The 27,450-nt window shown below is 44.9% G+C and overlaps 1 protein-coding gene across 2 annotated transcripts in view; it reads left to right on the top strand.

Moving 5' to 3' along the window:
- Window positions 1-24,509, top strand: part of LOC140468129 (cdc42-interacting protein 4 homolog) — a 127,457-nt gene extending 102,948 nt beyond the window's left edge. The window contains exons 10-15 of one of the 2 annotated variants that reach the window (XM_072564321.1): window positions 5,227-5,385; window positions 14,128-14,237; window positions 18,567-18,699; window positions 19,597-19,715; window positions 20,786-20,919; window positions 23,074-24,509. In XM_072564321.1, the coding sequence (XP_072420422.1) occupies window positions 5,227-5,385; window positions 14,128-14,237; window positions 18,567-18,699; window positions 19,597-19,715; window positions 20,786-20,919; window positions 23,074-23,228 (810 nt within the window). In that variant the 3' untranslated portion in view covers window positions 23,229-24,509. The remainder of the gene's footprint in view (window positions 1-5,226; window positions 5,386-14,127; window positions 14,238-18,566; window positions 18,700-19,596; window positions 19,716-20,785; window positions 20,920-23,073) is intronic. The other variant, XM_072564322.1, reaches the window with a different exon arrangement.
- Window positions 24,510-27,450: the final 2,941 nt, after the last annotated feature.

The raw sequence follows: 27,450 nt of genomic DNA, 5'->3' as shown, positions 1-27,450 counted from the left end.
TCTGGTCAAATAGATGGGTTCCTGCTGAACTGCCCGAGCCAACGAGACCATAGCCCCAGCATCAGGCAGCCCCTCCCCAGGAGCTCAGCTCGCCAGCAGTGGTCGATGTTACCTTCATGGGGTGCCCTCCTCTACTTAGTTTGTAAATCTTGAGGAATGGAGCCAGCATTGGTCAGTATTTCTGCAGCTCTCTCTTCTGTTAACTCCAGGCGGCAATGTTTCATCGAAAAGGGCAGGTTGGTGTTCCTGCTGATGTTCCAATGCAGCTTTTTAATCGACTGACGGAAGACTAGTCTCATGCTGTCTCCTTCCTTCAGTCCTCGTAAAACACAACAGGCTCCATCCATCCCTCCTCGAGGTGACCACTTGCCATTGGGGAGACTTGGCAGTCGAGTATCCAGACAGCTGACACTGCTGGACACTGTCCAGACCATATGTCCACCTGCTGAGGAGTGAAAATGCTGGGGGTTTCCCCCACATACCCCTGCTGCCTTATCCCAGGGGTATCAGTAGTCGTTGTACCCTCATCACTGGCCTGACCCCGTAAAGCACATTTGGCATCTCCTGAGGTTTCCCTCATTTGATAGAAATGCAAATCTTTCTTTTCCTTCTATCCAGGCTTATTCTTCCTGGTTGAATCTTCATTCATTTTCCATTTTCTTTGATGATGTGACCTTGTTGCTGCAATAATTGTTCATTTTTTTTCTTGCAGTGGGTTGTGGACCGCGATATCAAATAATCTTTTAATCTCTTTGTGCAACCACTCTCCCCAACCAAACCCTTCACCGACCAAACAATACAAAAGCTTTGTGAAGTAGCCGTAATACTGCTCCTTGGGCGCTCGGCATGCATGCAATCTAACCAGCTTTAATGGGCACCAATGGAACATTTGGCATGTAGTGGTCTGACTCAACGATGACCATGTTGGAGCGCATGGAATGACTCTTTGAACTCTGAGAAAGAAGGGTGCAACGATTAGCAACATTCTCGAGTCCGTCGTAGCAAAGTGTGGGAAGAGGATAGGCTTGCAATGGCTTGCCCTGTTAATCACAGAGGGCGTTACCATCCAGCCCCCCCAGTGGAGGGAGGTTTGTGTGTTTCTCTGACAGCCAGCAGGTATAGAATGAGTTGAAAGATGATAAATGTCAGTGCGGGTATTGTGTTGTGAAAGATGAGAGAGATCACTGGTTTAATCCAAGCTTGGTGAGTTCCCGGATGGTCTTCATATTCCCTCCGACCAAAGTAAGAATTACAGTTTATCCACCAGCTCCTGACCCTCGGAGTCAATAGCCTGTGAATAGCCACTGTCCAAACTCACGCCAGGACAGGTGCTATCAGAGTGACATCTTTAGAATTTATGTCTCCAGTAGAGGAAGGAATAAATGAGAAGAAATAATGAATAAAATACTCTCACTTCCTTCAGCAGAAGAACTGGCATTGCTCTCAAACTGGGATTTGGCAATAATCTATGCTTTTTCACCATGGGTAGTTCAGTTAGTGATTTTCTGAAGATTCTTCCTCTCGTTGTGGATTTAATGCACGGGGCATGAGTTACTTCCAGTTGCAACATTTACTGGGCTACGGAAAACGAGCACAGAACTGAGAAGAGAGTTACAGAACATCCCAGTGCAAACAACCCAAATCTTTAGCACCAATCTATGCTTTGCCCTCTTCAGTTTACACTTCACAGATTTTTCACCTGTGCGTTATTTAAATGTTTCTCTGTCAGTCTCAGCTTTTATTGCTTCCATACATTTAGATTGAGAAATGGGAATGTGGGTGAGTTAACAGGGCCGGGTGCAGTTTGGCAATTTCGAATACCCACTCTCTTCCATCTGTATCCTTTCCACCCGCCCCCAGTGCCATCGAAACCAGGACAGTTGATCCCGACGGGATCTCGGAGTGTGCCAGGTGACTGAGTTTCACAGCCTAGCTTGCCACTTGTACCTGGCACTTTGCATTTCACTTCACAGTTGCTGGACCAAGGCTTCTGTTATGAATAAAGCTGCACTGTTGAGTAATTTCCAGGAACCGATAAATATCCGTCTCCTGTCGAGCGAACGACTCCAGTAGGTGAAACAGCTACACCTGAGCACTCTGCAGGTGTTTGGATAGTAAATATACCATGTAGGTGAAAATGTGCTGGGCCCAATCCATAATGCTGAATCTCTACAACAGGTTAGGTCATGGGAGTTTACAACACAAACCAACTACCTTCAGCCCATCGTGTCATTAATGGCTCTTTAAAAGAGTTGCACTTCGTCCCCTTGCCTTTGCCCTTTAACCCTGGGAAACGCCACGTCCTCAAGGATCTGTCCAACTCCCTTTAATTATTTACCAAGTCCACCACCATTTCAGTTAAAGCATACCAGATCCTGATAGCTCTCTGATGCTCCTGGATTTCTCCTCCGCCTGCTTTTAGACGTTTTGCTGATTAGTGTTTTGGATCTATGTCCTCTGGGGTAGTAGCAAAACAGCTTTCTTCTTTCTCTGTCCACCTCCCTGCTCCAAGGAGACCAGACCTATCTTTTCCAAAATACCCTGGGTAATGAACTCCTGTAACCCTCAGTGTTGAAATTGGCTGTGGTTCTTTTGAGCTAGATGGCCTGTAATGGCTGTGGGGAACAATACCATCTGGATTCTTGCTCCCAGTCTCTGTCTAGTTCCTTCTTGGTAAAATTTGAACCTTTTTTCTTTAAGTCCTCAGAGGGCCTGGTTGGGCAAAGGCTGCTCATAGCCAGTTGTGGCATTGTCACAAGAGACCAAGAGGGCACCGAAGACCTGGCTTGACTAACGCAGCTGTAATCTTCAGCACCAGTGAGACGAGAGGAGGAAATAGATTGTACTTTGCGTTTGGATGGGGGATGGTTTTCTAAATCTGAGTGACAAAAGTCCGAGTGCTAAGTGCTTCCTGTAATTGTTGCACCCTTCATTGTGTTTGACTTGAATCGGCTGAGCTGCAGCACAGGATTGTGGGCTGTGAAACGCTTCCTTATCTTCAGCCTTTCACCTCATTTTTAAAAGCGCGACCAACTTCATGAATGATTTCGTACCCTGCTCTTTCTGGCCAAGAGAACAACATTGGGCCATAGAACTGTGCTTAATGCCATACGCAGGGAAACCCTGATACTGGTGTGGCCTCGACGTTGTGATGAGCCACACTTTTTTTTTTGATATGAGCGTTTCCTACGCCTGAACCCATTTGGGAGAGGCTGGGGTGTGGTGAAGGAAATAGAGAAGGTCATTGAATCAGAGTCTTCACATGAGCAACACAGGGCCCAGGGGGTTGATATGAGAACATTACCTGACCCAAATATCCCACCCAATGCCCAGGGAAAGCCATGAAAAATTAACTTGGAAACAGGCCATTCAGCCCTTCAAACCCATTGCACCATTCATTTCGATCATGGTGGATTGAAAGACACCCACGACCTGTACAAGGGCCGATGCCATTGTGAAGATCATTATGTACTAGTAATAGTCCAAAGATATTTGTATCTTTTTTTGGTACCTCCTTTTGGAACAGCTTTATGCTTTTAAATGCTGCTCAGGGGTTTGATTTGTACAAATACACAAATTTGGTTTGAGGTTTCCCACCATCAATTTTAATCATCTGTGGATTTGATCTGACAATTTCTGATGACAGTCTTAAGTGACTTGGTAACTGTTGATCCTGGTCCTATCCCTAATGCAACACGAGTCCCAAAAACTTGGTTAAAGAGTTTTGCAACATGAGGCTGGATGGGAAATCGGAATGAATTTGGTCTGACAACTTTCCCTACTTAATCCTCACTTTGCAGCATTTAACTCTGATATTTGTTAAGTTTGTGCATGAGATTATGGATTTATCACAGTGTTATTCTAAGCAGCTCTTGAACAGCATCTAGCCTGATGAGTTTGATTCAAGTGCTACTGTTTGTGAAATGGAAAGTCAAGAAGGAGTTCTCTAGATTTTCTTCTGTATTTCACAAACATAAAAAAAAATTAGTCTCTTCAGCTGGATTTTCAACAGATTATTTTCAGCCCTAAACCTGGTTCCTGGGCAATACTGAGTTTGGGAAAGGCAGGGGGACTGCAATTCTCTTAACATCACTGAGGCAACCAGCCTGAGTTCCCAGTCTTATGCAGTTTGCCCTCCTGGAAAATGCCAGTGCGTTGGAGAGAACAGATTTCAGATCAACAACAATGGCTATTGTGGGATCGGTAATTTGTCTAAATTTAGATACCTGCTGCTTGTGGAGAATGAATACCTGAGCATAAGGACATGGAAATAGTCTCCTGCCCAGCAAGAATCAACACCTTTTGTGAGAAAAATGAGAGCTGTACGAAATCAATATTTCTAGGGAGAGTGTCAGATATTGAGCAGACACTGTAATCCAAGGCAGCACTTGACAAAATTTGTTTCTGTCTGGTTAATGAAGGTTGCTGTGCTTTCTGTTACACTGCTGTCATGGCTAGTTTATCCAGTTGGCTCCATATGTCAAATATCCCCCATCAACCCTGCATACTCAGGGAAAGGTATGTTGAAGCCGGGGTGAGTTTGTGGACAGTTTTTCATCGATATTCATTCTGGGCCTGTGTTTATTGCCCGTGTCTACTTACCCTGGGAAACTAGTGGGATGAGCTACCTTGAACTGCAGACTGTTTGTTTGGTTGCGGTTATGTGAATGGTTTGTTAGGGTGTTTTCAGAGTGCAGTTGAGAGTCAGCGACGTTGCTGGGGCCCCTGGAGTCTTCCTCAGGTCAGGGTTAAGATGCCAAGTTGAGCTTCGTGTAAAAGTTGCCACAAAGATTGCCCAACGACGCTGGATTTTGAGTTTCTGCTTCAATGGGGTGACAATCCCTATGTCCCCACACACCGCCCCCACCCCCCACCCCCATAAACTCTCAATCATGAAGCCGTGTGAGCGATTGTCACAATCTGATAAAGTTGCAAAGCTTGTGGTAACTTTGCCTGTCCGTCAGGAAAGGGAAGTGGGAATAGGGGTAGGACCAGGAAGTGGGGGCTCACTTCACTAGGACTGTGTTTGTATCATTGCTGGAAGTGAAGGTGTAGAAGAGACACTGTGGAGGTGAACTCCAAAGGAATTGCGCCTGCCTTGGTTTAGTAACTGAATGGCTGAAGGACTTTTCAAGAGCTGCATTGGACCTTGCTGTTTGTCCTCCCTTTCTTTCTCCCTTCTGTTGTTTTACACCATGGGTTGATTTCTCCCCTTTACATTAACAGCTTCCACCCCTCCCCTTCTCACCTTTGAACTTTTACCCCTCGTCTTTCGCTAATGGGCACCCGTCCCCCAAGTTCACCAGGGATCCGCTGTCTTACTGTCTGAACGAGATAAAGACAGTGAAACCCAGGATCCCTTCTTTCCAAAGCTTACGGAGGGGGGTAAGTTGGTTTCCTTTCAAATACTCGCATGCTGAAGGTGTCACCTTGAATGGGAAGCTGAGAAGCCCTTAAAAAAAAGCCTGACTTTTAATGCTGACTTTTGTCTGGTCTGATGACTGCATTACTTTCTTTGGGGCACTTGTAAGATTTCTCTTCCAAGTTACAAAAAAGGTGTTTCAATTACGTTTCTTGCATTTGGTTAGAGGAAAGGGAGAAGAGCTCCGGGGGAAATATGAAAGCAGGAGTGATAGAGAAAGGCAGATTATCGTATCCGAGTGTGACAGATTGGCAAGCACGACTTTGGTCGCTAAGGTCAACACAGCACTGAAGACTAGGGAAGGAAGGTGCAAGGGGGTTGGAGAACGGCTGCTTTTAACCCTGACCCAGATCAGAAGAGCTTGATTTTTCAGTTAGCCATGTCATTGAGTGAATGCAAATTGGAATTTCCAGCATTCAGAACATTCCACCTTCAAGCTGAAGGATGGGAGGGTAAAGGAATTGGACTCTGACTTCCAGGTGAGAGAATACAGCAACGCACACATACCACCCCCCCACCACCACACACACACACACACACACACACACACACACACACACACACACACACACCCCTGTTTGTTACATATTAGAACTCCTAACATGTGCATGAATGATATGTGGAGAGTCTAGTGACATTACGAATACATCACCATATTCCCAGTCGACTGAATAAATATCATCTTGTATGTATTTGTCAAGTAGTTGATCTACACTATGTTTTGTCAATAGAGACACTGTTGTAACTTGATAGTTACTGCACAGGCTGTTCTATCCTGGGAAGGCATTACAAACCACTACCCTGATTATGTCAGACTCAGCCAATAAATAAAATCCCAAATGTATTGCTAACTGGAGCACCCACTTTAATAGAATTAAATATCAGGAAAAGATTTTAAAGGTCACAACAGCGCTACCTGGTTGCATGATAATGTTGAGCAAGTTTGTTTTATCATCATTCAGAAACTAATCAGCCTGTCTTGTTTTGACTAACAGGAAATTCGCTGGTTTTCTCTTTATTTAGATAATCCTTCGTAGTTTTCTGTTTTTCAGTTTGATCGCCCTGTTGCCTAACTGTCTCATTTACGTTTCTGACATCCTTAACTATATGGTTTAATCCAAAAGACAACAAAATTACTTTCAGGATCTAAGTATGTAGCTTTATCTGATTTCTGAAAGATAAAGTAGACATTTTTCACATAACGCAGCCCTCTAAGTTGGAGAATCAGCTGATGTCACACTGTCAATTATTGGCCTTTCGACAGAACCTCAGAAGAACTAGGAGCTGGAAATTCCTTCTCTCGAGCCTGTTCCACCATTTAATACAATCGTGGCTAATGCAGCTCGCCCTCAACTCCAATATCCTATCAGCTCTCCCTAACCCTTCCACCCATTACTAATTAACTTTAATGGATGAGATAGATTAACGCAAAATCCCAGCAGCCACCACAATCTGTGGTAGTGAACTCCACAGATTCACCACTCTTTGAGTGAAGTAATTTCTCATCTCTGTTTTAAATCTGCTACCCCTTATCCTAAAACTCTTTCCAGTTTGCCTCAAATGTGTTTAACTTTAACTTCCCTGCACAGATGCTGCCAGACCTGCTGAGCTTTTCTAGCAAGTTCTGTTTTTGTTTCTATTTCTGAGTTAATATTTAGTTGTATTGAATTCCACTTTTCTATCTTCCCTCCTTTCCACATTTCCATGATGAAAATAAATTCCTTTACAATTCTTAATTTGAAAAATAATCATCTAAAATGAATAACTCCCTCCTGGAGTTACTTCTTGGAATATCTCTCATTGGTTTCTGGTTAGGTCAAGAAAGGATTTCATATGTGGATAAGGAGATGGGTTCAGAACATTGAAGTTCTGTGTACACCCTGCGCTATTCTGCAATAAACTCTGTGATCCTCATTTATGCAATCGTTGGGATTACTTTTATAAAGAGCCATTTCAAGTCAAAATTGGGAGGCAGGGACGGAACAAAACCACTGATGTGCCCTTGTCTGTCAAAGTAGTGGTTTCGGCGAGGTTGATCAGGAGATAAATAGAGTGGCGATTGTGGAGTAACGTCTCGCAGAAAGCGTGTGAAAATTTAGTAATCTTTCCTCCTCTAAATTCCATTTGCCCCCAGTGCCTAGCAAAATGCTGGGAATCCACAAACACGAAGGTTCAGTTGGAATTTCCACTGCGAAGGCTGATACCCTTTGTTTTGTTTGAAAAGGTGCTGAGGGATGAAGACCGACTTAATTTAGGATGGCACGATAGCTCAATGGTTAGCACTGCTGCCTCTCAGCGCCAGGGACCCGGGTTCAATTCCATCCTCGGGCGACTGTGTGGAGTTGGCGCGTTCTCTCCTATGTCTGAGTGGGTTTCCTCTGGGTGTTCTGGCTTCCTCCCACAGTCCAAATCTGTGCAGGTTAGAATGGATTGACCAAGCTAGGTTTCCCATAGTGGCCAGGGGTGTGCAGGCTAGCTGGACATGGAACCTTGTGTGGAGTGGGGCAGCAAATGAGCTGACTGTTTGGATCAGCTGTGCTCGTAAATATTGAAAGCACCCAGGGAGGGTGAGGAGAGAAACCGAAGACAAGTTTCAGTCATCGAGCTGGTAAAAATAGCCCCTTACCGCAGAAAATGTTTGAGGCTAAAGCATTGAATGTTTTCAAGAATGACTTAACTATAGTTCTTGGGACTAAAGGCATCAAAGGGAAGAAAGCAGGGTACAGGGAACTGAGTTGGATCAAAACTTTCTGGAGAAACTGAGCAGGTCTGGTAGGATCTCTGGAGAGAGAAACAGTTAACGTTTCAAGTCCAGTTCTGAATAAGAGTCACTGGACTCCGTGTTAACTCTGCTTTCTCTCCTGGGGTGGCACTGCTGCCTCACAGCACCAGGTACCCAGGTTTGATTCCAGCCTTAGGCAACTGTCTGTTTGGAGTTTCCACATTCTCCCTGTATCTGCGTGGGTTTCTTCCAGGTGTTCTGGTTTCCTCCCACAGTCCAAAGATGTGCAGGTTAGGGCGGATTGGCCATGCTAAATTGTCTCATAGTGTTCAGGGATGTGTAGGTTAGGTGCATCAGTCAGTGGAAATGTAGAGTAATAGGGGAAGGGGAATGGGTCTGGGTAGGATGCTCTTCTGAAGGTCACTGCGGACTTGGTGGGCCAAATGGCCTGTTTCCACACTGTAGGGATTCTTCTCTGTGAGGTGCTGCCAGACCTGTCGGGTTTCTCCAGCAGTTCCTATTTTTGTTTCACGTCTTCAACATCTGCACTTCTTTGTTTTTGGATGGCAGAGCTGGGTGGAATGGCCTGCTTCCTGTTCCTATTTTCAATGTCTGTAGTCAGCGAGCTGTGTCATTATTTGTTGTCAGGCACTAGGACCATGAGGAAGAGCATGATGCTATTCTATTTGTGCCACCAGTTTCCTGCCAGATGGTGCACTGTGGTCGCAAACAACTGGATTGCGATCCACCAAGAAGGAAAGATAACAATTTTGAAGCAAAACAAGTTAAGTGACATTTCAGGGGAGGAACATTCTGTCGATTGGCAGGTTTCAAATTGCCCTGTGAGCTAGAGTTCTCAGACACCTAGTTTCATAAACGCTGAGTACAACAACAAAGTGGTTTTGCCAAAGTTTAGTGAATCACAGGGTCAGGCCTCTGCTAGAAGGTTGTATCCAATTCTGGATACTTCAGAAAGAATGCCAAGGTCTGGCCGAGAGTACAGAGGGAATTTCTAAGAGATTGGTATTGGGGTGAGTCTTCAGGTGTGTCATGAAGCACGGTCAAAATTGACATTGATCTCCTCTGGAGCAGAGGAGGTTCAGGATCGATGAAAGGTTTACAAAACTTTGGAAGATTCTGATCGACAAACTAAGGAGAAACTGTTCTCGATGGCGGAGGCTCAGTGACACGAGGATTTATTAATGTCATTGGCAGGCACAGCCGAGAGAAGTTGAGAATTTTTTTTTCTAATGCAGTGAGTTGCATTGATTTGGACTGTGCTGCCTGAAATGGAGACTGAACCAGACCCAGTCGTAACTTTGGAAAGGAAGTTGGATAAGTGTTTGACGGGTGAAGAGAACAACTGTACGGAGCCAATGGGAAAAGAGCAAGAAGAGCGAGTCTAATTGGAGAGTGCTTTCAAAGTGCTAGTACAGGCGGGGTGGGCTGAATGGCCTCTACCTGTGCTGTGCCAGTCTGTGATTCAACACAAGTGTTGTGGGTGTGTGAGATCTTAGAATGCCTCTGCTATAGCAGAGCACTAAGTAAGAGTTGGCCAATCGGTTGTCTGTGAGCAAGTATGGCTGGTGCAGGCAGATTGGCCTGGGCTGTGTTGGCAATTGTTGTCCACCAACAGTGACTTCAAATACCGGAACTAGTTTGGTACAGGGAATGCTGCCCTCCAGCACAGGTTCGAGGTATGCAGAAGAAAACGTGTAAGAGAAATGAGGAAATATTTCATTTTGGGCAAGCTATTGTTTACCCTAATTCTTTTCGGTGTGTGGATTAGATTAGCCTGTCCTCTGATTGAAAGACTTGTAAACATACGTGTTACCATCACTGCTGAAATCCAGTGAGAAACACAAAAACCTTTCCTACTCTCGACACTGTTGTACCGTCATTTCTTGCCTTGAGCTTGTGGGAGGTATTTTGTGTGTGTTTACCATCCTGCAACACTTCCAGACGGGGAATGATGGATCCTGCAGTTCCTCATCTGACCTGGGCATCAACCTTAAAATGGCACCCCCTGCTGCCCGGTTGTGAGACTTCCCTTTCTCAAAAGAAAACCCAAAGCAGAATCAATGTCAGGCTAGACTTAAACAAAAACAGAAATTGCTGCGGAAACTCTCTTCGCCTGAACTTCAGATACTTGTTTCTTCAATCACTAAGATTGCTGGCTTTCACTTTGGAGTTATCTGAATCTGCCACACTCCCAGCCCCGTCCCAGCCACTCAGCTGCTGAAACAGTCAGAAAGATGACGTCCCCATTTGCGGCAGTGTTGATCAATAGGACTTTGATGACCGCTTGAGCTTGCTGTAGTTATCTTTATTAGCCCAACTATTCACAAAAAAAAATGGGGTGAATCTTGTTGAAATCTTCCAGGGAGAGACTAGCATTGAGGGACAGGAGTCAAGATAAGTATGCCACGGGAAAGCAATTCCGTCACAAAAATAAAACCAAAGTAATGAGGTCAGCCAGGTGGAACTTACAGAATGAGTTCCCTGACTGGACTGGCTTTTGCCCGAAACGTTGATTTTACTGCTCCTCAGATGCTGCCTGAACTGCTGTGCTTTTCCACCACCACTAATCCAGAACCTGGTCCAATCAGGGAGCCCTGGCTGACAGATATGAACAGGAGGGTCAGGGGTTCTGTTCACTCAGACAGCTGGCTCTGAGGTAGCTGGATTAGTGTCAAGTACTGTCCACGTGTAAATAAAGGGTGACTTGGTGACAGGATAGTGGCATCTGTGGAGTTATTTCACTGTGGATAGTGGAAATCCAACAAAAAACAAATTTGCTGGAGAAACACAGCAGATGTGGTATCAAATGTGGACAGAAAACAGTCAACGTTTTGGATCCAGTGTTCTGATGAAGGGTCATGGAGTCATAGAGATGTACAGCACAGAAACCGACCCTTCGGTCCATCATGTCCATGCCAACCAGATATCCCAACCCAATCTAGTTCCCCCTGCCAGCGCCCGGCCCATATCCCTCTAAACCCTTTCTATTCATATACCTATCCAGATGCCTTTTAAATGTTGCAATTGTACCAGCCTCCACCACTTCCTCTGGCAGGTGAAAGTGAGGACTGTAGATGCTGGAGATTAGAGCCAAGAGTATAGAGCCAGTATTCGAGGAGCATGGAGATTGACTTTCAGGCAAAAGCCCTTCAGCAGGAATGATGAAACGTTTTTGCCCAAAAGTCAATTTTCCTGCTCCTCAGATGCTGCCTGACCAGCTGTGCTTTTCCAGCACCATTCTCTTGGCACTCCCTCTGGCAGCTCATTCCAAGCACGTACTAACCTCTGTGTGAAAAAATTGCCCCGTAGATCTCTTTTATATCTTTCCCCTCTTACCCTAAACCTATCCCCTCTAGTTCTGGATCCCCCTATTTCAGGGAAAAGACTTTGTCTATTTACCCTATCCATGCCCCTCATGATTTTATAAACCTCTCTAAGGTCACCACTCAGCCTCTGATGCTCTGGGGAAAACAGCCCCAGCTTGTTCAGCCTCTCCCTATAGCTCAAACCCTTCAACCCTGGCAACATCCTTGTAAATCTTTTCTGCGCCCTTTCACTAGACCCGAAATGCTGACTGTGCCAAAAGTGTTTTTGTATCAGCAATATTCACTGTACAACACTTAGTTGTCGTGCAGCAACTAAAATATTTCAACATGCTTTCATTTCCTTCAGTGAGGGCCTCTTTATCCTGAGCCTTTCTGCAGCTGGACATCTGCTTTCTTATAGTCAGGATGTTTCTCTGTGTTTTCTTGACACAGCCACAGATTATTTCAGATCAGTCTGGAGCTGGGACCCAGTCGTGTGGCCTGCTTACAGGTCCCTAGTGATTTGGTTAAAGTCTCTCACCAGATGCACATCAGTTCTCCTCCTGTGAATGGCAGAGGTACTGGGATAGGACTGACCCACAATCTCCAGTGGTTGAAAACACTCCAAAACTGCTGTCTCATGCTCCACCCTCCATGGAGTCCAGCTCTGCCATTCTGCCTTTCGATAATAAAACAAAGAATTGCAGGTGCTGGAATCTGAAACAAAAACATTGTGCTGGAGAAACTCAGCAGGTTTCTGTGGGGAGGGGAAAAAAAAACAAGTTAACATCTCCACTCCACTGACCCTTGGTCTGAACTGAAAGCAGCTGGGAAACGGTGCTTTATGCTGATGTGTGGGGTTTGAAAAGGGGCAGTGGTGGGGTGGGAGTGGTTGAATGGATGGAGATGGTGTGTAGGGAGGGATAAATAAAAGGAAATGCACAGAAAAGCTAGAAGAAAGAGAAAGATGCAGAATGGGTGCTATCGGGAAATGTGAACATTGAAAATGGGTTGGCTGTGCTGATAGATCTCAGTACAGAACAGGGTCTGGGGCATGGGGTTAGGTAATGACCATGGAGGAAGCCATTCACTTTTCAAAATTGTTCAGCTCAGAGTTGAGCCCTGAGGGCTGTGCTGTACCTTCGGCAGATGTTGAGGTGTTGTTCCTCTGCTGACCTCGAGTCTTACTCAACCTGGCAGCCAGTCCTGTCTCACCTACACTGACCCGCTGTCCCCCAGTGTTCTGATAAAATGATTGCCCCCATCTTTAGGCTTTTATGTGGTTTCCCTTGTACTGTCACTGAACCATCCTTCCGCCTGTAACTCCCATGAGCTGCTTGTTCCTCTGACCCAAGATCCTCTCTGTCCCAGATGTGCTTACAAATTAGGGGCAGCATTTGGCCTTTCTGCCCCTTGAGCCTTGACTCGTGTTCGGTAGGTAAAAGTTTTCCAAAAGCACGGGTTGTTCTCAGACTTGATGTGTTGAAGGTGGTTGGAGAAAGTTGCTGCTTTGAAAATTTATTAGTGCTCTGTGGACAGCGTTGCGGTGGGAGGTTCAAACGTTTTTTTTTATTGCTGACTGACGCTAATTTTCAGGAAAAAATATCTGTGGTAACCATGAGGATTAAATAATGAAGTTAGCCTGTTTTGGCCAGAGTTAACCTGAGCAAAAGAAAATAGTGTTTAAATCAAACAGCGTGACAGGATTCAACCAGATAAAAGCGTTTTAAACTTTTGTTAAAACTCAAGTTTGGCCTCAGATAAAGTATTGTGTACAGAAACAACTTCAGAGTTGCAGGGGGAAGGATCTCCAGTTCCCTGGAATGATTGGGCGGCACGGTGGCTCAGTGGTTAGCACTGCTGCCTCACAGCGTCAGGGACCCGAGTTTGATTCCTGCCCCCGGGTGCCCGTCTGTGTGAATTTTGCACATTGTCTGCGTGGGTTTCCTCCGGCTTCCTCCCACAATCCAAAGATGTGCAGGTCAGGTGAATTGGCCATACTAAATTGCCTATAGTGTTAGGTGCATTAGTCAAAGATAAATGTAGAGGAATGGGTCTGGGTGGGTTACTCTTTGGAGGATCAGTGTGGACTTGTTGGGCTGAAGGGCCTGTTTCCATACTGTAAGGAATCTAGTCTAAATCTTTTTTAAAAAAAGTTGAGAGGCAATTTAGTTGTCGTGCTCAAAATTATGAAGAATCCGGATAGAGTGAGGCAGAAATACTTTGCATTCGGAGAAGGGTGAAGAAATGGAGTTAACCCATTTTTAAAAATGATTTCCAAAAAGAAATGATGAGAGAAACTTTCTTTGCTCTGCTCGGAGTGTGGAATTCACGGCCTGGGAGTGGGACTGGGGCAAACACAATCGTAGCTTTCAGAAGGCAGTTGGACAAGTGCCTGAAGAGAGGATTTGCAAAGCAATGGGTAGTTTCAGGAAGTGGCACTTGCTGAGTTAATGCTGGAGTGAATTCACATGGATGCAGTAGACTGAATGGCCTCCTCCTAGGAAGTAACTCTATCTTTTCCCTATAACCAAATCATGTTGGGAATATGGTGGTGGTGGTGGGGGGAGGGGGGAAGAACTCCTGTTTTTGTTGCTGTACTTTGTAGCAACCTTGTGTGACATGATCACTCACTAACCCAGGTTTGTTCCTCGCAGCTCATTGTATCTGAGGACTTTAGTCACCTACCCCCTGAGCAGCGTCGAAAAAAACTTCAGCAGAAAATTGAAGATCTGAACAAGGAGCTGCAGAAACAAGTGGACCAGAGGTAAATTCTGCAAATGGTGTATTGGGGCTGCAGGAAAGCAGCAGAAACTGCTTCCCGCTGCCTTCCAGCAGTGACAAAAAAATGCAAATCTGCGCTAACTACAAAAGGCCATTTGTTTCCAAGTAAACCAACAATTGTTCTTCACAAAAGCAATCCCATAAGCTGCCAAAGGAGAGAATCACAGCCCCAACACTTGAAATCAAGACCACAACTTCTCGATTCTAAAATTTTCATTTTCAGGACCTCCATTTCAGCACATAGTTTTAATTATTTTTATTCCTTCGTGGGTTGTGGGCATCACTGGCAAGGCCAGAATTTGTTGCCCATGAGCAGACCAGCTCACTAGGGCCATTTTGGAGGGCGTTTGTAGAGTCACCCATATTGCTGTGGGCTGTAGGTAAGAACAGCACACTTTCTTCCTTCAAGGACATCAGTGAACCAAACGTGTTCTTACAGCAACTGATGATGGTTTCCATGGTCACCATAACTGAAACTAATTTTGCATTCCAGATTGTATTAATTGAATGGAAATTCCACCAGCCGTCACGATAGGAATCGAGACCATGTCCCCAGAGCACGAGCCTATGCCTGGATTGCTAGCCTCGTGACATTGCCATGTCACCTCCAGCTTCCTCAGGAGGTGGTGGAATATGAATATTAGTCTGTGATGCTGACATAATCGGAGCAGATGCAAAGTGGAACCCAATTTTGTTTCCTCCGTGTGATTTGAACGGCTCTTTTAGTGGTTGTAATCCCTATTGTTCACTTGTGCAGTTTTGAAATCACATAGGGTACTGCCTCCTCCAGATTAGAATTGGGACAGTTTTGAATTTATCTGTTGCATTTTCTTGCAGACTACATAGCTAACTTCTTCATTTCTTTTTGTCTTGATGGGGACTGAATCAAGTCCATGTCTTCTCTGATCAATAGCATGAAGAGACAGAGCAGTTCTCTAACCGTTTGCTAAAATCCACACAGATCAGCGATTGAACCTAGGGACTGTCTTGTGTGCCTCAGTTCCAAATTGAGGAGAATACACTCTAGCGAAGACATATATGGTCAAATTAGGAGCAGCAGACCATTCAGCCATTCAAATCTGCTGTGCCTTTTAATTAGCTGATCTAACTTTGGCCTGTACTCCACTTCCTGTCTACCCCTGATATCCTTACTCAGCCTTACAAATGTTCTGGAGCAGAGAGTTGCACAGACTTGTGACCTTCTGAAACAAAAGCATTCCTCCTTATCTCTGTCTTCAGTGGGTGGTCCTTTATTTTTAAACTGTCCGCCGACTTTACTATCTCCCACACAGGGCAACATCCTTTCAGTATCCACCCTGAAACGTACTCTTGGAATCTTTTATGTTTCAGTAAGATCGCTTCTGGTTCTTGTAAACTCCACTGGTTACAGACCCAAACTGTTTAACCTAAAATAACCATCCTACTCCAGAAATCACGCAGCACAGTGGCTCAGTGGTTAGCCCTGCTGCCTCACAGCACCAGGGACCCTGTTTAATTCCAGCCTCGAGCAATTGTCTGTGTGGAGTTTACACATTTTCCCCGTGTCTGCATGGGGGTTTCCCCCAGATGCTCCGGTTTTCTCCCACAGTCCAAAGATGTGCAGGTCAGGGCGGATTGGCCATGGGAAATTGCCCGTAGTGTCCATGGATGTGTGGGTTAGGTGCATTAGTCAGGGGTAAATATAGGATAAGAGGGTTGGGGAATGGGTCTGGGTGGATTACCGTTCGGAGGGTTGGTGTGGACATGTTGGGCCGAAGGGCCTGTTTCCGCACTGTAGGGACTCTGTAATTCTGTGAACTGTCTGTGATCAAGTTCAAGTCTGAAAGGAAAGAGTCATGAGATGGCAATTGCCAACACTACGGTTGTGGGAGTGGCCACCTTATCTCCAACTCATTCTGTTAATGCAAATAAGCACTAAAACAGTGATGATTAATGATGGCTTCCAGTTACTTCAGGATTGACTCACATTGAGATGGGTCAGTCAAGTTTTGATGAGTGTAACTGAATTGCTCATTTATTTTCTCATCTCTGTGGTGATTTTTTAATTTGAGAAGTGATAAAACTGAACTGTGACCGGTCACACATGATAGTGTTCTTTGCTGCATGTATTTCAAGTAAATTATCTCTCTGTTGCCCAACCCCTAGTAAATTGTGTCCACAGAATGAAGCATTTATTGCAAGTCCATTTACTGCAGTTGTAAACGGACGTTTTACCCGTAGCAAAGATCATGTCTCTCACTTTATGTATTTTTACATTCAGCTAACTTGAGTTTTATGATGGAATCGCTACGTAATTAAAGAGCAGGATTATCATAACAGTAGTGGTTTAGGCTACTCATGTGGCAAATGGAGCCGTATGTGTCTGATTTGGCACACAGAGTGATGCCAACACAGTGGGTCCAATTTTGCTATCAGCTGAGGTTACCATGAAGGATTTGCCGCCTTGGCTCTTTTTTCTCCTGAGGTGTGGTGACCCTTTGGTTAAACCACCACCAGTCATCTCTCTAATGAGAGAATAGCTCTATGGTCTGGGAAGATTACAGCAACTTGACCCTTTTACAAGCCCTAACAAACAGGTGGCCATTGTTTCTCTGCACCTGGTATTGCAAGGTGATCTCCCGTCCGAGTTTTAACCAGGCCTGAGTCTGCTTAGCTTCTGACATCACACGAGGTTGGGTGTTTTCAGACAAGTATGGCGATGGAAAAAAAGAGGGTAAAAAAAAAATTGCGCTGTTGATGAGTCACAGTTGGGAGAGTATTTTAGGAAAATCTGTAGCGCTATTTCTCTGGGGGTTGAAGATGCTTTTCTCCAATCAGTGACCTTTCCAGTGATATTAATACCCACCTCAAGAATAGGTTGAACTTGAACATGGGACCCCTAGATCAGAGCTAGGGAAACTACCAGTTGGGTGCCAAAACTGAGCATCTCAGTCCAATTTGTGCTCATTAGTTGGCTTGTCCACTTTGACTTTTGTTTTGATCTCCAGATGTGAAAAGCACTTGCACCTTGCGATTTTGACTTATTGGGAGTTCAGAATGTTAAGGGCTGATGAAGGGCTCTGGCCCGAAACCTCAATTCTCCTGCTTCTCGGATGCTGCCTGACCTGCTGTGCTTTTCCAGCAACACAGTCTCAGTTCAGAATGTTAACACTTACCCACACTTGAGGTGCTCAAAAGTTAGCAGGGAGCTGGATTTAATCTCTTATATGTGGTCCTTAAGATTTCATCACATGAACGTGCTTCACCAACGAGGGATAAACAATTTGGAAGCTCCTGTTACAGGTTACTGCTGTGCTTGCTTAGTTCTCAATGAATTATGAGTAATGGTATTGGCCACATAACACGGTGCATTACTGCTCCTCTCTCTCTCTCTCTCTCTCTCTCTCTCTCTATTTCTTTCTCACTTTGAACAGTTCTCTTCCTTTTCATAGTCCAACAATAGCAGAAATAATTGGGGTGCTTCCCCCCCCAGCCAGCTACCCAACTTCATCTCCAATGCTCATACAGACAGACTGACTACTGCCTCCCCTCTCCATTATAGACTTCTTCAGTCTTGGCTGGAGTTGGGTGAGGATCAGTATGGAATTTGATGAAAATCAGCTGCATTTTTCACTCTGCTATTAGCGTCATGCCACTAAAGAGCTAACCCACTGGGTGTAATAAGAATGCTCAACAGTCAAGACACACCTATGTAGGTTGGTATGTTGGGTGAGGTGCAAGAGGATAACTGGCATTAGTGGAACAGAACCCCAGCTCGATGTCAGACCATCACATCCAGACTGAAGGGATTTATAATACCATAACAAATCGGAACAAGCGGGCCATTCAGCCCCTTGACCCTACTCCACCATTCAATAAGATAGTGGCTGATCCAACATTTCGTCCCCTTTCCAGCCCTTTCCACATAACACTCAATGTCCCAACTGATCAAGCAGTTTTAAATATACTCAAGGACTCTGCCCCTAGAGCTCTCTATGGCAAGGAGTTCCAAAGGCACTCAACTCTCTGAGAGAAGAAATTCCTCCTCATCTCAGCCTTAAATTCTGAGACTGTGCCTTCTGGTCATACACTCTCCCATGAGGAGAAACATCCTCCCAGATTGACCCTGTCAAGCCCCTTAAGAATCAGATTTGTTTCAATGAGATCACCTCTTGTTCTTCTAAACTCCAGTGAGTAGAGTGCCATGCTTAGCTCATTAGACAATCCCTGCGTACCAGAGATCATCCAGGTTCCATCATTTGGTGTATGTTTTGTACATGTGGCTAGGAATAGAAATGGAGGATTGATGTTCTGCCTTGATTTGCTCTTTCAGTGAAGCATTAGATAAGATGAAAGATGTCTATCAACGGAACCCACAGATGGGCGATCCAAACAGCCTTGAGCCCCGAATAATGGAGACAAACCAACAGATTGACAGGCTACGGAATGAGATTCAGAAGTACGAGGTGAGAACCTGTAGTTATCATTTCGGGAAGCGGGAGTGTTTTCAACTCAGATCAGCCGTGATAGAGAAATCTCAACAAGAAAAATGTGAGACGGGATTAATGGTTTTGAAGTTGGGCTGTTAATAATCTCTCATCTCAAGGAGGCAAAACTAACCCTCAAAGTAGCCCTGAGAGGTTTGGCCCATAGATCACTATCAAAGTACGGCTTTGTGATTATTTTGGGAGTTCCATTCTCGGTTTACCTGTGAGGAAGATGCACCATCTCAAGAGAATCACAACCTGAGCAACATTGGTTCAGTAAGATTAGATTCCCTATGGTATGGAAACAGACCCTTCGGCCCAACTAGTCCACACTGACTTTCCGAAGAGTAACCCACCCAGACCCATTCCCCATATTTATCCCTGACTAATGGACCTAACTCTATGGGCAATTTAGCATGACCAATTTGCCCTCATCTGTACATCTTTGGATTGTGGGACGAAACCCACCTAGACACGGGGAGAATGTGCAAACTCCACACAGACAGTCGCCCGAGGCTGGAATCGAACCTGGGACCCTGGCGCTGTGAGGTGGCAGTGTTAACCACTAAGCCACCGTGCTGCCCTAAGGATAAGAGAAAAGTATAAAGTGTAAAAGATAGTAACAGAGAAAGCTGGGGTAACTAGTAATTCTGGCAGCATCTGTGGGGAGAGAAGTAATTAATATTTTGAGTCCATCATGACTCTTCTATTTTTCGGAGTAAAAGAGTCATATTAGACCCCATTAACCCTGTTTCTCCCTCCGCAGTTGAGTTTTCCAGCCTTTTCTGTTATTATTTCAGATCTCCAGTATCCACAGTACTTTGATTAAATACATGCAAACGATATGGTACAGTAACCTTTGGTTTTGTTTTGAAGATGTGGCTGGCTGATGCAGAAGCGAAATTGGTTTCACGCAATGACAGCTACTTGCAGTACACTCCCCACTGTGAGCGTTCTCCCTCCTTGAATAACAATGGGTCGCACGATAAGGAAAGGTAAGTGAGTCCCTTGGATAGTTCTCCCGGTTTCCATTTATTCAGTGGTAACTTGAGTCATTTATTGCAAACAATGTACTTGTTTAGGCCATTGAATGGACATTACCTGCACTCACTGTGGCTATCCAAACCAGTGTCAGGTCAGACTCACCAAACCTCATCAAACTCTCTTCAGTCCATGCTGTTTCCAGCTCCCCTGCAGTAATTATAGAATCACACAATTGTTACAATGCAGAAGCAGACCATTTGGTGCATAGTGTCTGCATCAGCTCTCTCAACATTTTAACTGAGTGCCAAATCTCCTGCCTTTTTGGGGTGGGGGTCGACGTGGACTCAATGGACCAATAGCCTGCTCTCTCAATGTAAGGACTCTATGATCAATGCCCTAGGGCAGCACGGTGGCTCAGTGGTTAGCACTGCTACCTCACAGCACCAGGGAGCCAGGTTCGATTCCAGCCTTGGGTGACTGTGTGTGGAGTTTGCACGTTCTCCCCGTGTCTGCTCCGGTTTCCTCCCACAGTCCAAAGATGTGCAGGTCAGGGTGCATTGGACATGCTAAATTGCCCATCATGTCCAGGGATGTGTAGGTTAGGTTAGGTGCATTAGTCATGGGACATGTAGAGTAATAGGGGAGGGGAATGGGCTTGGGTGGGATACTCTTCGGAGAGTCGGTGTGGACTTGCTGGGCCAAAGGAATTCTTAAAGACAAAGTTGTGTAGAATGGCACAGGAGTATTGCTGAGTCTCTACAGAGGGCAGGTAGGGCTTCATTGCCTGAAAGGTGGCATCCAGTATTCCTCAGACTCCAGTATTCCTCAGACACTTGTAGTGTCAGCCTAAATTTTCAACTAGTTAAGACATGGGCAACAGAATTTTCAATAACCCTCCCATTTACATAGGGTAAAATATGTGGGGCCAGCCAGGAGTGCAGAGTCATAGTCAATCTAAGGGTAATAAGTAGTCAACACAGACCAGTCTGACGTGGATACTTATCCACTGATACACAGCTGACACCAGAGATTTGAGTTCTGAATTGGTTTGAAATGTTTGTTCCTTTTCTTCTTAAACCAGCCCCGACACAACTTATTCTGATGATAGCGGCCAGGAACCATTGGTGCAGCCTTCTCCTGTCTCAGAGTTTGACGATTTTGAGGACGATCTTGCTCATCCAATAGGAAGCTCAACTGCTCTGTATCCATTTGAAGGTAAGATGGATGACCTTTCTGAAATAACTAAGACAGAAGTGAAGCTGTTGGGAAAATGGGCACTGATGCTTTGTCCTTGTACAAAATCTGCCACCAAGGGGCTATATCTGAATGAAATCCTTTTTAAAATCTGCCACCAAGGGGCTATATCTGAATGCAGTCCTTTGTAAGATTTGCTACCAAGGGGCTATATCTGAATGCAGCCCTTTCTCTTTGGGAGCTCTGTATAAGTGAGATTTAAGATTTAAAATGTGGGCCACCATGAAAAATCTACAAGGTTTTTAAGAAAAGAGGCAGAGACCAGATTCACATTTTGCTGAATACAAAGTACAATCTGTTTTAGATTTTGGTATGAGTTAGAGAGCACGATATTATTCCGTCCTCCAGGAGATATTTAGACCCTGGTTCTTGTTCCTCCTCCATATGTGACAACATCTGGGTCCACTTTTCCCATCACAATACTCTTTGTCATCACTACCTTCTGTATAAAAAGTAACCTCCACACAGTCATGTGCCCAGTTTCCCAGCATTAAAGTATTCCTAATGAGATTCTGTCTATTTCACAAAGTCCTCGTATAGATAGCTAATATTTAAGATAATATTGGGCAAGCTCGCAGGTTGACCATGAACTACATATTCAATCTTTAGTTGTATAAATCCAAATGGACTTGTGCTCAGTAAGTAGAACTGAATTCACTGCAGGAGTGTACATGGAGCCAAATCAATGGCTTGATAGTGTGTCCCCCACAGTCCAATCATCCCTGCACCAACCCAGACTGAGAATGGTTTTCCAAACTAATCAAATATTTAGAACTTGCCCAACTGCAGCAATGAATTCAGAAGCTGCATTTGTTTGTGTGTGTGTGTGTGTGTGTGTGTGTGTGTTTGTGAGAAAGAGTGCTTTCCCATTTTGTTTTGTTTCCCTCTTTTCCATCCATTGACCTCAAAGTAGTTTAGCTTTAACCAGTCAGCTCTCCCATTGGCCCAGTCCAAGTTACAGATCTTTGTGTGCACACCAAAGGTGTTGTGTTTGGATGACTGTCTAACTGCATTTATGTTAAGGTAGCAAAATAGAGCAGAAATTCAAACCCTCCATCGCCACGCCCTCATTGGGATTATCTCGAAGGTGCGCAAGCAATATCAGCTTTGACCTGATCTGATGATTTGGCACGGTGTTAGAGTGCATGGCACACCTCACTCTTCAGCCTGGGTGGGGAGCCCTCGCTCTTTTTCTTGAACATAAAGAAATGCTCCCTTTTGTATGGGGCCTTTCACAAACCTCAGGATATCCCGAAGCATTTTGGAACCTGTTTGTTCTGAAAGGATGATCCGTTTGTAATCTAGGAAACATTGCAGTCATTTAGTGTGCAGCAAGCTCCCACAGAAAACAGTTGTGATTTGGAAATGACGGTGTTGGACTGGGGTGTACAAAGTTAAAAATCACCCAACACCAGGTTAGAGTCCAATAGGTTAAATTGAAAGGACTAGCATCAGGTGAAGAAGCAGTACTCCAAAAGCTAGTGCTTCCAATTAAACCTGGATTATAACCTGGTGTTGTGTGATTTTTAACAGAAAACAGTGTGATTGTGACCAGGTAATCTCTCCTATTTTAGTGATGTTAGTTGAGGGGCAAATATTGGTAAAAACATTTCTGCTCCATTTTTCAGTTGTGCCATTCTTTAAGCCCTCCTGAAGGAAGAGTTGGACCCCCGTTTAATGGCTACCAAAAGGTAGCACCTCCCAGTAGTACTGCATTGGGGCATCAGCCTAGAATTTGCACTCAAGTGTGGAATGGGACTCCAATCCACAAGCTTCTAACTCTGAGGGGAATGACAACCACTGAGCCATAGCTGAGACACCATTTCTACTTCCTCTCGCTCCAGCCACACCACTCGTTCATAACGCTGCAATAATAGTTGAACTCCGAGAGTCCAAACAGAGTTTGTCTCTGACATCAACAAATTTCTGGACGTGTGTGGTGTGGAAACGTGTTGAGACAGATGATCAGCCATGATCAAATTGAGTGCAGGAGTGGGCTCGATGAGCTGAATGGCCTACTCCTGTCCCAGTCCCAGCTCTTGAACACATGGGCATGCACACTGAAGGGTTGTGCGGACAAAACAATGAGTTAACACTCTGATTTGTTCCTTGCAGGTAACAGCGAAGGCACCATTCCAATGGCAGAGGGAGAGGTGCTGCAACTGATTGAGGAGGACAAGGGTGATGGATGGACCCGGGTGAGGCGGAGCGATGGGGAGGAAGGCTACGTACCCACCTCCTACGTGAAAATCACCCTGAGCAGGAAGTGAGCCAGGATTTGCCGGTGGTCAAAAGACATTTATCCTCTGGTTCGCAGTGTCTCATTTTCTTTCTTTGAACCAGGATGGAGCAGACAGAGAGCGTTCTGTGGGATAGATGGCTCCATGGACAAGTGGGAGAGGGACGAGGTTTAACTGACCCTCAGTGGTATTCACATTGGAAAATAAAAAACCCGAGAGTCGCTTAGTTACATTTGTAATACCTTCGGCACATTATTAGGAAAGCATCTATGATCTTTCAGTCCACTGTAAGATGACTCTGTCCAGCTGCAGTTTATGCTGGTACAATAGATACCACTCTAATGTACATAATATGTAGTAATAACTGTATTTAGGGATGAACATGCTGATCACCGATGGCATCTTTTATATAGGTATTTTGCATTGAATATAAGTTTCTTTTGTGCACATTTGTGGAATCATTTCAGGCAAGAAACAGGACAACATGCAGAACATAACCTGGAATCTGGTTGAAGGGCTTGTACAAACCAGATGATGATGCTTGCAAGGGAAGAAATCTAAGCTGCCAAAGCACCCTGTTGTTTAATGTCATGGCTTTGTTAGAAGGATATGAAAATCCTGCGAGAGTTGGCCCGTGCCTATTTCAAAAACAACAGGGCGTAGGGTCACAGGAAAATCCAAGCTCTCAGTGGAGCTGCTGGGGTCCACCTAGATGAAACAGGCTGGTGAAGGCCAACACTAAGAAGCTGCTTGCCCAAGAGTGTAGGGTATAGACGATGGGCTCTTCAAATGGCTGGATGCTGGACAGCAAAAGTCCCTGCCCAGCTCAGCCATAGTCCTGACGGTCCTTTTATTTTTAACCAGCACTCGCAGCCTTCTGGGATTTTTAATGAACACGACTGTCATGATGTCTCTGGAGATTTAAATTAAAAGGAGGAAGGTGGCCAGATTCAAGTGCATACCTGCTGTGCTTTTATCATAGAACATCGACTGGAATCATCGCCGAATTAATTGGTGTTTTAAGCGGAAATCATTCGGGAGGCAGACATGAATTGAGCACAGCAGCAAATTCTTCCAGAGTTGATACGTGTGTGGGGAGTCCTGACTCAAAACATCGCATCAGTTCTTTGGTGGTGTTTGGTGAGCTGTTCGGAATGTAGCCTATCTGTTATATCCTGGTGCAAAAACTACATTATGAATCATTTGTGATTGTATCATAGACTAATAATGCACTTGACGTTACAATAGGACAGTAACATGATTGTTACCCCACCTGGTTTTAATCCTGTAATAAAATGCTATTCCAACTGAGGACTCCATGTCTTATCACCTCTTATAAATATTCAACAGCTTGCATTGAAGCTATCTAGACGTGATTGTTTTCCCCGCTGGGTTTCTGTAATCTCATTTGTCATTCAGGCAGATCCAAAACACAATGTTGGATGGAGAGACATTTTGGGAAGAGTGTGGGTGAGAGAGAGAGAAGCCTGGGAGTTTGTTCCTTTTCCACATTTCCTCTACCTCGGTTTGATGATTCCGAGAAGAGATGAAACCCTCCTCTCTACTCGTTCACGTTGATGCACTCCATATTTTTCATGCTGCAACTTTGTACATCATCTTACGGAGATTTTTTTTTAAATAAACAGTGAATGTTGTCACCCTGCACGCTAACCTTCATGTCTTCCCAGAGGCCAATGATTGACTTTGATCTGGGCTACTCACTGACATCTGGCCTAGCTCACTAGCTGTGATCAATACAGCCATTCACCAGATCAAGTAAGGGCAGTGTACTGGGGTTTTATTTTACTCAACTGTTTCGATTATTTTAATCACTCTCACGAGCCATCCTGTCCTCCAGTTTCAGTGTACCTTGATGAAATACAACTTGTATTTATAAGGGATCCTAAGTATAGAAGCTGTAGCAACAGACATTTGAGCCTTTGAGAGGCAAGTTAAGAGATGTTACCAGAACATGTGGTGAAGGTTTGAGAAGGACTTTTAAGGAAATGGAGGGTTTTGGAAGAAGCAGGTAGGACCTGAGTCAGGATGCAGCCCTGGTGATGACCAGTGGGTCATGACATTGCCTTGGGTGGAACAGCACTTGATCATCTATTGCACGCTGTGGTTCTGACATTGCAAGGGATCCCCAAAGAAAAGTCCCTTCCCTTCTGAGTTTACAGGGAGCCATCACCTTTGAGGCTTGTTTCAGGAGAACTTTGAAGAAACAGGTATCTCCCTGATATTCCTGGCTGGGGAAAGCAGGAGAAATCAAGAAATATTTTGCAAAAGTGAGGAGGAGTTTGAGAGTAATTTTTTTTTTTAACAAACGAATCCTTTCCGCATTGTCTTCAGTGGGGACTTGTAATGTGTGGGGTGCAGTTTTACCCTTCTGACAATTGGTTTCTTTCTGGTTTCATTCAAATGCCTGAGCAGACAGAGCTGTCATTTATAATTGAAACTTGGTAAATAAAAGCAGGAGAGAAAATATTCAGCCCTTGAGCCTGCTCTGCCATTCAATGAGATCGAGGCTGATCTACCTCAATGTCATTTTCTGCACTTCCTTTGTCTAAAGTGCTTTCTCTCTTTGGATTTCCCCGTGGGTCAGCACAGTTAAGAATAAATTGCCCTGATCACACTCTTTGAGTGCGTTCTTTTTACAGGCGCTTACAGTGTGACTGGACAGTTAAATCCCTACTCTCACTCTTCCCTCCCCTTGTCACAATGTGTACAGTTCAAGGGATCTCTGCTGAGGAAGGTGGCAGTTGGGAGAATTGCTACCAGCTCTGCATTCCTAAATTAAGTGGAAAGGTGGTTCTGATAAATGGCCATCGATCTGAAAAGTTAATTTCATTCCCCCCCACCAACACAGATGCTGCCTGAGCCTGTTGAATATTCCCAGCAACGTTCATTTTTACTGTGGGATAAAGACCAACGTGGTCCTCCTTGTTTTGGGGAGGAAAGGGGGTGCAGGACATTATTGAGTGACATGGGAGCAGGAGGAGAATGTGCATCAGGTGAGGGTTCGGCAGCGTCTGGCAGTTTCCAAGTATTCATTGCTTCAGCCTTTGAATAGGCCAGGGAAAATGTCTTCCATTGACATACCCTTGACTCTGACTCCAAGTCATACAGCACAGAAACAGACCCTTCGGTCCAACTAGTCCAAACTGACCATGTTCCCAAACTAAACTAGTCCTGCCTGCCAGCACTTGGCCTGTATCCCTCCAAATAGAGTCATAGAGATGTTCAGCATGGAAACAGACCCTTCGGTCCAACCCATCCATGCCGACCAGATATCCCAACCCAATCTAGTCCCACCTGCCAGCACCCGGCCCATATCCCTCCAAACCCTCCTTATTCATATACCCATCCAAATGCCTCTTAAATGTTGCAATTGTACCAACCTCCACCACATCCTCTGGCAGCTCATTCCATACACGTACCACCCTCTGCGTGAAAAAGTTGTCCCTTAGGTCTCTTTTATATCTTTCCCCTCTCACCCTAAACCTATGCCCTCTAGTTCTGGACTCCCCGATCCTAGGGAAAAGACTTTGCCTATTTATCCTATCCATGCCCCTCAAAATTTTGTAAACCTCTATAAGATCACCCCTCAGCATCTGACACTCCAGGGAAAACAGCCCCAGCCTGTTCAGCCTCTCCCTGTAGCTCAGATCCTCCAACCCTGGCAACATCCTTGTAAATCTTTTCTGAACCCTTTCAAGTTTCACAACATCTTTCCGATAGGAAGGAGACCAGAATTGCACGCAATATTTCATCAGTGGCCTAACCAATATCCTGTACAGCCGCAACATGACCTCCTAACTCCTGTACTCAACACCCTGACCAATAAAGGAAAGCATACCAAACGCCTTCTTCACTATCCTATCTACCTGCGACTCCACTTTCAAGGAGCTATTAACCTGCACTCCAAGGTCTCTTTGTTCAGCAACACTCCCTAGGCTCTTACCATTAAGTGTATAAGTCCTGCTAAAATTTGCTTTCCCAAAATGCAGCACGTCACATTTATCTGAATTAAACTCCATCTGTCACTTCTCAGCCCATTGGCCCATCTGGTCAAGATCCTGTAGTAATCTGAGGTAACCCTCTTCGCTGTCCACTACACCTCCAATTTTGGTATCATCTGCAAACTTACTAACTGTACCTCTTATGCTCGCATCCAAATCATTTATGTAAATGACAAAAAGTCGAGGGCCCAGCACCGATCCTTGTGGCGCTCCACTGGTCACAGGCCTCC

Source organism: Chiloscyllium punctatum, chromosome 46 (assembly GCF_047496795.1).
Source record: "Chiloscyllium punctatum isolate Juve2018m chromosome 46, sChiPun1.3, whole genome shotgun sequence".
In the NCBI taxonomy this organism is placed as follows: Eukaryota; Metazoa; Chordata; class Chondrichthyes; order Orectolobiformes; family Hemiscylliidae; genus Chiloscyllium; species Chiloscyllium punctatum.
Note: the sequence above shows the minus strand (reverse complement) of the source record. Positions and strands in the feature narration are given on the sequence as shown.